Here is a 12,553-nt window from a genome sequence, read left to right on the forward strand (position 1 = left end):
CTAGGGAAAGAATGCCTTATGATTTTGATGTATCACCTGAATGCTGTTAGAAATGCAGACTCTTCCATGGGGGAGGGGAAGGAAAAAAAAAAAAAAAAAAGAGGTTAGAGTGGGAGAGAGCCAAAGCATAAGAGACTGTTAAAAACTGAGAACAAACTGAGGGTTGATGGGGGGTGGGAGGGAGGGGAGGGTGGGTGATGGGTATTGAGGAGGGCACCTTTTGGGATGAGCACTGGGTGTTGTATGGAAACCAATTTGACAGTAAATTTCATATATTAAAAAATAAAAAATTAAAAAAAAATTAAAAAAAAAAAGAAATGCAGACTCTTGGGGCGCCTGGGTGGCTCAGTCAGTTAAGCGTCTGACTTCAGCTCAGGTCATGATCTCACAGTTTGAGTTCAAGCCCCGCGTCGGGCTCTGTGCTGACAGCTCAGAGCCTGGAGCCCGTTTCGGATTCTGTGTCTCCCTCTCTCTCTGCCCCTCCCCTGTTCATGCTCTGTCTCTCTCTGTCTCAAAAATAAATAAAAACATTAAAAAAAAAAAAAAAAAAAGAAAGAAATGCAGACTCTTAGGCCCCACCGAGAACCACAGAATCAGAACCTACGTTTTAAACAAGATCCCTAGGTGAATCATGACAGACCTTACAGATTCCAAAATAAATGAAGATAACATGTCAAAACCCTGTAGTACAGTTCACACTCCCAGCACCAAGAGGAAATTCTGCAGTTGAGAAGTATACCAATGAGGTCCTGTCTCACTCTTTAACGGATACTACACACACAGGAAGTGCATTGGTTAGGTAAAGTCAATTTCCTCTTTAGAAAGAATTCAAAAGCTCCTTCAACTGTTTCAGAGGCCAAATATGTTTTGTTTTTATTTCAGAACCTCAGAGGGGGGAAAAAAAAAGGAAGTATGTGAACATAAAGCAGTGACAGGGCCAGGGAGGGGAGACTCCACTTCCAAATCTACTTCCTACACTTCCATTGTAAGTGTGGTCCCTTTTGTTCACAGAACCCCAACCATTGCCGTTTCAGACCTGATACTACCTTGGCATCATTTTCTTCTCCACAAAATGGTTCCCCCCCCTTTTTTTTTTTTCGAAAGAGAGAGACAGAGAGAGAGCGAGGGCCCAAGTGGGGGAGAGGGGCAGAGAAGGGGAGAGAGAATTCTGAGCAGGCTCCATGCTCAGCGCAGAGCCCAATGGGGGGGCTCAACCCCACAACCCTGGGATCAGGACCTGCACAAAATCAAGAGTCAGATGCTCAATGGACTGAGTCACACAGCACCCCTGAAACAGTTCATAATTTAAGCCACAGTCACCTTTTATCCAATCATGTAACTCATCAAGTTCATTTGCTTGGCTTTATGAAACTAAACAACACAGACTTGACTGCTGAGTGGTTTCTTCTTATTTGACGTGTTACCATGGTCCAACGTGTTCACCATTAGCTCATTAACTTCACAATGACTCTAACAGGTGGGTCTCCATGGTTTACACTGAAGAGGGTGAATCTTGAAGAAATCAAATAACTTTCCCAAGGCTTCATGGTGCCAGAAACAGTCTGACTCCAAGGACCATGGTCTTTCCACTTTTCCCATTTTCAGGAGTTCCCAGGTAAACCTATAAATTATGTACTGACTGAAAACACTTCCTGCTGTAACATGTATTTATCCTTTTTTTTCTTTTTAATGTTTATTTATTTCTGAGAGACAGAGACAGAGTGCAAGCGGGGGAGGGGCAGAGAGAGACAGAAAGAGAGGGAGAGAGAGAGACACATACAGAATCTGAAAACACTCCAGGCTCCAAGCTGTCAGCACAGAGGCTGACACAGGGCTCAAGCTCACCAACTGCAAGATCATGACCTGAGCCAAAGTCGGATGCTTAACCAACTGAGCCACCCAGGCGCCCCTGTATTTCTTATCCTTGCATAAAGAATCGTGTGGTTGGGGGCCCTGGGTGGCTCAGTTGGTTGAGCATCAGACTCTTTTTTTTTTTTAATGTGTATTTATTTTTTAGAGAGACAGACACAGAGTATGAGCGGGGGAGGGGCAGAGAGAGAGGGAGACACAGAATCTGAAACAGGCTCCAGGCTCTGAGCCGCCAGCACCAAGCCCAATGAGGGCTTGAACTCACAAACTGTGAACTCATGACCTGAGCTGAAGTCAGACCCTTAACCGACTGAGCCACCCAGGTGCCCTGAGCATCAGACTCGTGATTTCAGCTTGTGTCACAATCCCAGGGTTGTGAGATCCAGCCCCACATGGGGCTCCACACTCAGCATGGAGCCTGCTTGAGATTCCCAACGCCCCTCACTCCATCCAGCTCCTCTCTTCAGCTCTCATGTTCTCTCTCTAAAATTAAAAAAAAAAGAATCATGGTAGACTACCAAACAGCCCCAAATTCTACCTAGCCATTCTAGAGCAAAACAACTGTGATAGTAACAAAGTACATTTAAATAGAATACAAATAATAAGCAACTCAAGGTCTCAAAAAGGAAGTTGTCATATACATTGTTTATGCTGATTAATAATATTCCAAACCAATTTTCCATCAAACCTCTACTGTAAGACCATTAAAGCTTACTTACAAAGTTTCTACTGCAGTTTAATCTAATCCTTTAATCTAATCCTTAAACTGGGGCGGGGGGGGGGGGCGGGCGCCTGGGTGGCTCAGTCAGTTAAGTGTCTGACTTCAGCTCAGGTCATGATCTCACGGTTCTTGAGTTCGAGCCCCACATCGGGCTCTGTGCTGATGGCTCAGAGCCTGGAGCCTGCTTCGGATTCTGTGTCTCCCTCTCTCTCTATCCCTCCCTGACTAGTGTCCTGTCTCTATCTCTCAAAAATAAATAAATGTAAAAAAAAAATTTTTTTTAATAAAAATTTAAAAAAAAATTTTTTTTTAACTAGGTTCACACCCAGCACAGAGCCCAACCAGGGCTTGAACTCATAACCCTGAGATCAAGACATGAGCTAAGATCAAGTTGAATGCTTAATTGAGTGTCCCCTAAGCAACTGTGATTTTTTTTTCAAGTTTATTTATTTTTGAGAGAGAGAGAGAGAGAATGCAAGCAGGGGAGGGGCAGAGAGAGAGAGGAAGAGACAGAGAATGCCAAGCAGGCTCTGTACTGTCAGCCCAGAGACTGACTCAGGGCTTGAACTCACAAACTGTGAGATCATGACCTAAGCCAAAACCAAGAGCAGGACACTCAACCAACTGAGCCACCCAGGCTCCACCAAGCAACTGTATTTTTAATGTTTTAACATGAGGATGGGTTCACAAAATGCCAAAAAGTCATCAAGTTTACGTATCAATACCAAGGCTTGCAAAAGCCTAGTAAATGCATACTTCATAGCCCTCCAAGATAACAGAGACTGATATATTTTCCTCATGAGTTTAGATACTAAAAAGGTTATAAAACCTATGTAGAATGTGACTTAAAACATCTGTGGTCTTCAGTGGCAATATACAGTTGCTACATCAATATAATGTAAAACGATACGATATAATAAATATAATAGCATATTTCAGAAAATTAAGAAACTGAAATCTCCATCTCCTCTAAAACAATTTTGACTTTATAGAAGAAAATAATTTTTGTCCTCCAAGTTTAGTTTCCCAATTAACAAACAAGCAACTAAAACTCTTTTGTTATTTTTTTAAAAGGTTTTATTTTTAAGTAATTTCTACACCCAACATGGGGCTTGAACTCACAATCCTCAGACTGAGGAAACATGTTCCACTGACTAGGCCAACCAGGCACCCAAAATTATTTTAAAATTAGAGACTGGCTTTGAACACTTAGCTGAAGAACATAACGATCAAAAAAAAAGATATAAAATAGTCCACTGAAATTGGAAAAGCTAACCACAATGTTTCTTCTCAATTCATGTGAAATGTACTGCATCAGCCACTTGTCTTTGCACGGACACCAAGATATCAGTCACTGAAAATAATAATGATGATGGCAATAATAATACAGCAACAACAGCGATCATCTGCTGAACACCTACTGTGTGCCAGGTACTTACAGCCATGGTCTCATTTAAATGCTACCACAACCCTGTGAAGAAAGCATCTGTAGATGAGTAACATAGTGGAGTCAGAGAGATAAACATGTCCACATCACAAAGCGAGTAAAGTGACAGAGAATTTGTATTGTATGACTCACTTACGGACTCGTAAGTGCCGCTACATTTCCTCCTTGCCTCTCTCAGAGTTAGGCGCTTTTTTTTTTTTTTAATATCTATTTGAGAACATTCAGAAACATTTATTAGTGGTCCCCAGGGAACCAAGAACCACACGTCCTGATACTCTATCTTTGTTCAGTCCCCGAGAGCACGGGCTGGGCTGTGATGTGCACTTGCAGGCATAAGTGCACAGTGGAACTAAAGCTGTGTCAGTTCCAGCTCTCAGCCTTTAGAAGGTCTGGCAACTGCTGCTTCTGCACTTTTGAGGGTCTTGAGCCACTCCTTTGTAAAGAGTGGAAAGAGGAGAGAAGCGGGAAGGGAGGGAGGAGAGAGGGAGACTAGCATCCAGCCCAGCCATGACAGCATTCCAACTGAGTCCCACTGCCACTAAGGCTCCTAACAGGTAAGTGAACGTTCTTTCTTGAACTTTCCAGTCTTAGCTACCATCTGACTGCAATTACACGAGTGTCGCCAGCAAAACTGGAAGAAGTGCCCAACCCAGTCCCAGTCAATCCCCAGAACAGTAAGCAAATAAGATGGTTTTTTAAGCCATTACACTTAGGCATAGTTTATTATGTAACAACAAATAACCAAACTGTATGATAAAACAAATTTAATTCTTGATTATCTGCATTAATGAATCAAGACCATGAATAATCTAAAAAGAATGTCTGCAAAATTACACCCACATCATTCATAAAGGCACTTATTCAGCATTTATTGAAGTCTAATATGTGCCAGGAGCTGGGGTTATAAAGATGAATAAAGCATGGGCCTGACCTCAAAAAAACTGTCATTCTGGTAAAAGAGATAGTTGCATGCACACGTAACTATAATAAAATGTATTAAGTTCTTATGTAAGTGGGATGGCCACAAACTGCCATCTACACTCAAAAACAGCATTCTGCTGGGAAACACAGTAGGAGACATCTGAAGAAGCAGGGAATGTCTCCTTGAATAACAATAATATTCAGTGGTATTATTATTATGGCTAATATTTATTAAGTGCTTTATATGTCCCAGGCATTGTGCTAAGCATTTTAAATACATTGCTCATTTGAATTCCCACATTGGCCAAGCAAAGTAGGTACTATCTTTATCCTCACCATACAGATAAGAAAAGTGAGGATCAGAAAAGATAAGCTTCTCGGGGCGCCTGGGTGGTGGCTCAGTCAATTAAGTGTCCAACTCTGGCTCAGGTCATGACCTTGTGGTTTGTGGGTTCAAGCCCTGCATCAGGCTCTGTGCTGACAGCTCAGAGCCCAGAGCCTGCTTCAGATTCTGTCTCTCTTGGAAAGAAAGAAAAAAAAAAAAAAAAAAGAATAAATATTAAATATATATATATTTAAAAAAAAGTTTCTCAAGGTCTCATGGCTAATAGGAGCAAATGCTGGCAAAGTAAAATAACTGTAAATATAAGTGACCCCTTGATAACCCTCAATAAAAGCCTGTCCTACATTTGGTTGACTTTTTAGATCATAAATTAGCCAGATTAACCGGATTTATAGCAATAAGTAGTTTTTCTCTATCAAAATTATACATACACTACATTTACACCGAAAACATCTACACAGAGAAAACCTGGGCACCTCTGTGACGTTCACACACTCTGTAATTAACATCACTGATTTTAACATTGTTGATTCAGAAGGCAAGCTTTATTTTATTTTTTTAATTTTATTTTAGAGAGTGAGAGAGCGAGCAGGGTAGCAGGAGAGAAAGGATCTTAAGTAGGCTCCATGCTTAGTGCAGGGCCTGACCTGGGGCTTGATCCCATGAACCATACGATTATGACCTAGGCTGAAATCAAGAGCCGGATGCTTAAACAACTAAGCCACCCAGGTGCCTTCAGAGTGCCATGTTTAAAAACAATTTGTTGGGGCACCTGGGTGGCTCAGTTGGTTAAGCATCCAACTTCGGCTCAGGTCATGATCTCGTGGTCCGTGAGTTCGAGCCCCACGTCAGGCTCTGTGCTAACAGCTCAGAGCCTGGAGCCTGCTTCGGATTCTGTTTCCCTCTCTCTGCCCCTCCCCCACTCACACTCTGTCTCTTTCTGCCTCTCAAAAATAAAGAAACGTAATAAAATTTTTTTTTTTAAATGTGTGAAAAGAATTGAGAAAATATGTTTGAAAGCCAATGTAAACACGTGGTCTTTTGCACACAAATATGTGTGCAACTTTTTTCTTCCCCCTTGGCTGTTGGTTAGTTTTGCTTCTAGAGAGTCACTTCCAGTATTCTGGCATACCTACGTCAATACAGCTTTAGCCTACCAACAAATGCTCCCTAAGTTGCTAAATGTTCCATATAAAACTAACCAAAAGGAAAAAAAAATGAATATGAAGTCGTATATACAGTAGTCTCTCAGTTTTGCAAAATAATATGCCTAGAAGGATACACCAAAATGTTAACAGTGGTTGCCTGTAAGTAGTAGAATTATAGGTTATTTTAAAATTAGTTCATCTGTTCTTGGTTTTCCCCAGCTCTAGATTTAACCTTTTCTTAGGACACTATGAAGACTACTACTGTAGTAACATCATTTTCAGTCAGATTTTTGGACTGTTTTGAAATGGGTAACAGAAGGGGAAGTGGGAGATAAAAGCAGCAATGATAGCTTTCTTTTCTTTGCTAAGCTACTAAAGACTTCCTGCCCTGCTTTTCTGAAATGACTTTTTCCTCCCCACTGAGTTCTAGATCTGTCCCAGTCTTTAGTATGCTGTGCGTTTTCAAACCCTGTGGAAATAATGATCTATAGAGGACATGGTATTATGCATTAAGAATATCAAGACTGCTAGTTAAATCAAAAAATTATCTGAACTGACAGCTCAGAGCCTGGAGCCTGCTTCAGATTCTGTCTCCGTCTCTCTCTGCCCCTCCCTGGCTTGTGCCCTCTCTATCTCTCAAAAATAAATAAACTTTAAAATTTTTTCTTAAAAAATTAACAAACCTATGCTATCTCAATGTTTGTTTTGTTTTGTTTTGTTTTTTTAAAGTAGGCTCTACAACCAATGCAGGGCTCAAACTCAGAAACCCAAGATCAAGTTCACATGCCCTACCAGCTAAGCCAGCCAGGCTCCCCTCAAACAATGTTTTAACCTTGAGGATAAAGGACAGCAATTTTTAACAACACACCTATGGGTTTAAACTAGGGAAATCAGTAGAGGTCTCGGGGTGCCTGGTTGGCTCAGTTGGTTCAGTGTCTGAGTCTTGATTTCAGTTCAGGTCATGATCCCACAGTCTTGGAATGGAGCCCTGAGAGGGGAGTATGCCTCAATTTTTAATGTGCATGCATATCATACCTGACAATCTTGTGCAAGTACAGATTACGATTCAGTAGGTCTGGGCAGGGCCTGATTGCTATATTCTTCATAAGCTCTCAGGTCACGAACCACATCTGTGGTAGCGAGGATCAAAAGGACACCACTGTGGGGCGCCTGGGTGGCTCAGTTGGTTGAGTCTCTGACTTTGGCTCAGGCTGTTATCTCACATTTCGTGAGTTCGAGCCCTGCATCAGGCTTGCCGCTGTCAGCGTGGAGACTACTTGGGATCCTCCGTTCCTCTCTCTCTGACCTCACCCACTCACGCTCTTTGTCTTTCTCAAAAGTAAACAAACATTAAAAAACAAAGGACACCACTGTCCAGAGCTATGCAGGGTCCTCACCAGAGTATCTTAATTAGGTAACAAGATCTGGCCCTCTATTCTCAAAGAACAGAGACTTGCTTTCATCAATGCCCCAAGAGACACTGAATCATACCAAAAGGCACATGAAGGGGATGCCTGGCTGGCTCAGTCAGTAGAACAGAGCGCAACTAACTCCTGATCTCAGGGTCTTGTGTTCAACCCCGAGGTCATAGATTACTTAAATAAACAAATCACTCTTAAAAAAAAAAAAAAAAAAAAAAAGGTATATGAAGGCCAACATGTTCACTTTCTAGCATGCATTATAACTGTACACAGGCTAGAAAATTGGTATTTCTCACTGTAGGCACCTCTCGTACCTCAAACTAATCCATCCCCCTTTATCACATACAAAGATGGAGTTTCTGGACCTGCAAAGCTTAAGGACCAGGCCCCAGACAGTGGCAATGTTATCAAGGCAGTGTCACTCTGTGAGGCACATCTGACTGGCCAGATGACATCACTACGTGACATCTTGATCAGCTATCTCTACTTGCAACAAGCAGGAAAACCAACCCTGCAGAAATAAACAAGTGAGGAAAAACACAATGGAAGTGAAATCTGAAAATGAATACACAAGGATTTAGGTGTTTCCTATTTGTTTTGTTTTCAGGGGTAACAGTCCCAAGACCCACCAACAAAGGGAAGAGTAAATCCATGAGAGCACTAGTCTGTTTCCCTAGCCACAGTATTTCTAAGACCTGGAAGTATCTCTGAGCCAGAGCAGGCACCTAATAAATATTTACTGATGAATGAACAAATGAGTATTTAAGGAGAGTGGGAGTTAATTTCTCTGGTATTTACATCTTAGTACCAAGGATTCCAGGGAACTATAGAGAATTATTCTTAATGATTTCAACATCAGTTAGGCCAGGCTGGCTGTAAACATCATCTGATTTCCTGAAGACAACGAACATACCTCTCTAGTCTTTAACTTATTTAAACAGCAAGAGTTATAGAGTACCCGTGCATTCCTGCACAGAACTTCCTTTTCTGTAAAGACAGAGGGTAGGGCCTAAACTAACCACAAGAGGAGAAACTGCTACATGCTGGCAGTTGTTTCTGACAGAATAACAAAATATTTTTACTCTTCTTCTAGATTTTCATAGACATGATTTCTTAACATGAGACAAACTTCGTAAGACATTTTTTTTTGTTATGTTTTAATTTATTTTTGAGAGAGAGAGAGAGAGAGAGAGAGAGAGCATGAGCAGGGGAGGGGCAGAGAGAAAGAGGGTCAGAGGATACAACAGGTCTCTCCACTGATAATAACAGCAAGGCTGACATGGGGCTCGAACTCACAAACTGTGAGATCATGACCTGAGCCGCAAGTCAGATGCTCAACCGACTGAGCCACCCAGGCACCCCTTCGTGAGAGATGTTTAAAGGGTAAGAAACAAAAGAAAAAATAAAAAGTGCTCAAAAGTGTGTTAAGCAAAGGGTTACCATACAGCCCAGGAATTCCTAAGTATATACTCAAAGAACTGACCATGTATCCACATAAAAACCTGTACATGAATGTTCACAGCAACAGTATTCATAATAGCCAAAAAGTGAAAGCAATCCAAGTATCTATCAATTGATGAATGTATAACTAAAATGTGGTATATCCACGCAACAAATGTTATTCAGCCATAAAAAGGATTGAAGTATCGATAACGTGCTACCACAAGGATGAACCTTGAAAACACTGTGCTAAGTCAAAGAAGCCAGTCACAAGGGCCCACATACTGTATGATTCCACCCATACGAAATGTTCTGAAGAGGCAAATCCAAATAGAGAAAGTAGTTTACTGGCTGTCAGGGACAGAGGGAGTGATACCTCACAGGGAGGAGATTTCTTTTTGGGGTGATGAAAATGTTCTGGAATTAGTGGTGATGGTTGCAGAACTTTGCAAATATACTAAAAAATGCTGAATTGTGCACTTTAAGGCATGAGTTTTATGGTATGTAAATTATATATCAATAAAAAATCATACACCAAAAGGAAACAAACCAATGAATAAAAAATATACACAAAGGGGAGGATCTCTCCTCTGAGCTCATCCTTCCCCCATACAAAATCTTTGACTAAAAAGCCAAATATTATGTAGTTATTCTGAAAATGACTGGGACCCTAAAAATACCCTAGCCACTAAACAAAAGCAGCTGCTTATTTTGATAACATTTTTGTAACACAGACTTTCCTTAAAATGCAAGTTGACAGAGGGCTTATTCTACAAACCCAAACATATACAGTCCACTAGAATTAGCTTTGAGGGGAGACGCCTTGTAACTGGGACTGGCACAAAACACATTCCAGTTCACAAGAGAGAACTACGCTATTAGTCTAGTCAGAAGGCAGCGTCATCAGGAACCTGTGATGGATGTTCTCTTGGTGTTTTCTGTCTCAAGTCTGACACAATGGGCCTCAAAAAACAAAACAAAAACCCACACTGAACTACACCAAATTGTAGGAAAGTACATCCTGTATTTAAATGACTGGATATAAGAATTAAAAGAATATAGGCCTGGAAACTGAATTCTAACCCAATCAGAATGGGATCATACTAAATTTGTTAAGTGAATTCAATATTACACAAGAAATTAGTAAGTACTACTCCCAGGTGCTAAACTCATTCTTTTAGCGTCAACACTACTGTTTTTTAGTTGCAGATGAGTTAAACAAAAGTCCTGCTCATATATAAGATATCTTAACTGGCTTAGACATTAGTCAAATAATAAGAGAGATACTTTAATCTCTTTCAAAACAATGAACCTCTATTTCAAAATAGCAGAAGGAATAAGGCAGATGTTTTCAAGTGGAAATCAAGATGAACGCATTGGAAGGCCATGAAAAGCATTCACCAGACTGGTGAAACCATATCTAAATTTTGCTCCCAGTTTTACTACTAGGCTACAAATAATGCCTGGCCTACAGGAGCTCTATAAGGTTTGTTTTTTTTGTTGTTGTTGTTTTTTAAAGTTTATTTGAGAGAGAGAGAGAGAACAAGAAGGGGAGGGGCAGAGAGAAGGAGAGACAGAACCCCAAACAGAATCCCACCACGGGGCTCGAACCCACAGGAACCCCTGAGATCATAGCCTGAGCCAAGATCAAGAGTTGGATCCTTAACCGACTGAGCCACCCAGGGGCCCCTACAAGGTTTTAAAAATATATAAAACCTAGGGTATGTTGAATATCCTTAATGAGGAAAATATCCAAAGGCATTGTTATCATAGCACTTTTTACCAGTTGTACATTTTCAGATTCTGTGCAGCATGGGAGTTACTAGGATAACAACATAGATTAATATCAAGTGTCATGTAGAAAAATCCCATTCACCCAAATGATTCCACTCAGATGGAACCCATTCACTCACACAGCATTTACTAAGCACCTGTGTGACTAGTAGCTTGAGGATTATCTGTCCTAGTAACACATTGGCAGTGGGTTGTATCTTCTATGTTCCAGGGTGTTCCTTTATCTTTGATAACCATGTCCCCATTGAACAGATAAAACTGTCACTTGAAAGTATATTTAGCTTCTCCTTTCAGCACTTTCTTTAAATCTGTTTTTCCATTTCCCTACACTTTTGTATTCTTTCCTTCAAGTATTCTGATCTCCTTTTGCCCTTCCAACATAGCTCCGCCTTAAATTCTAAACCATATAGAATAGCGTTCTGCTAAAGGCTTTTTTTTTAATGCATCCAAGGTTATATGAGATATTAAGTACTACTAATCCCATTCATTTGGTGTTAACTCAATTGCTTCTCAATCACCCTCTGTCTCTGTGTCTTCAATCCTCCCCTTCCAATATCCTCCCCAGGCTCTCTAAAATCAGTCTCCATCCCCATGGCAGGTTTTCCCAAAGAATCCCCACCTCCCCCAGCGCTCCACGGTCCTCACTGCCCTCTCCTCCGTGACGCCCTCGGTTTTTGCTCTGCTCTCCCTCTCCCCAACCTCGGACCCCACCCCTATCCCCATCACCGCCCCCACAGGGCTTAGGGAACCCTCCTCACACTCTCCCGCGATCCCCCAAAGTTGTCTCTTCCCCTTAAGACTCCCCACTACCGCACCCCACCCCCCCGCCAGCACCCACCTCCCTCGTTCCCAGACCCTGCTGGGCCTCCCGCACCTTCAGAGCCCCCTCCCTTCTCCCTTCAGAGTTTTCGGACACTCGCGCCCCTCCGTCCCTCCTGGCCTCCACCCACCCGCCGGGCACCCCGAGCCCTCCCCGGGGCCCTCGGCGCCCCTACGGGCGCGGCCCTCCGACCTGCCTCTGCGCCTCCCGCAGCCCCTGCAGCCTCTGGCCCAGCTCCCGCCGGTAGCTCTGCGCCGCCTCCACGTTCTCGCGGGCCTCCTGCAGCAGCTGCTCCGGCTCCAGCTCCATCGCCCCCTCGTCCCGCCGCGCGGCCGGCGGCTGCGGGCGCGGTTTCCCCACTGAACCGGGCGCCGGCGAGCGGCCCCGCGCGACCACGCGCAGGCGGAAGCACCGCCCCGCCCCGCCCCACGGCCGCCTTGATTGACAGCCACGCCGGCGCCCGGCGCGACCCGCCTCCGGGTCCCAGCGCCGCCCGCCTCCAGTCCCACCGCGCAATGACCGCGTGCACGCGCAGCTCCTGGCTGTGGTGCTTCCTCCAGACACGCGTGGGGTCGGGGAAACATTAGTAAGGACACTTTGCGGGGGTGCTTCCCACATCTTATCTCATT

The 12,553-nt window shown here is 43.0% G+C and overlaps 1 protein-coding gene across 1 annotated transcript in view; it reads right to left on the reverse strand.

The window, feature by feature from the left end:
- The window catches only part of CRLF3 (cytokine receptor like factor 3), a 42,978-nt gene extending 30,641 nt beyond the window's left edge, over positions 1-12,337 (reverse strand). Inside the window, exon 1 of the mRNA XM_060646719.3 lies at positions 12,117-12,337. Coding sequence (XP_060502702.1) covers positions 12,117-12,233 — 117 coding nt within the window. The 5' untranslated portion in view covers positions 12,234-12,337. The remainder of the gene's footprint in view (positions 1-12,116) is intronic.
- Between the last annotated feature and the right edge of the window lie 216 nt (positions 12,338-12,553).

This window comes from Panthera onca, chromosome E1 (genome assembly GCF_046562875.1).
Source record: "Panthera onca isolate mPanOnc1 chromosome E1, mPanOnc1 haplotype 2, whole genome shotgun sequence".
NCBI classification, from domain to species: domain Eukaryota; kingdom Metazoa; phylum Chordata; class Mammalia; order Carnivora; family Felidae; genus Panthera; species Panthera onca.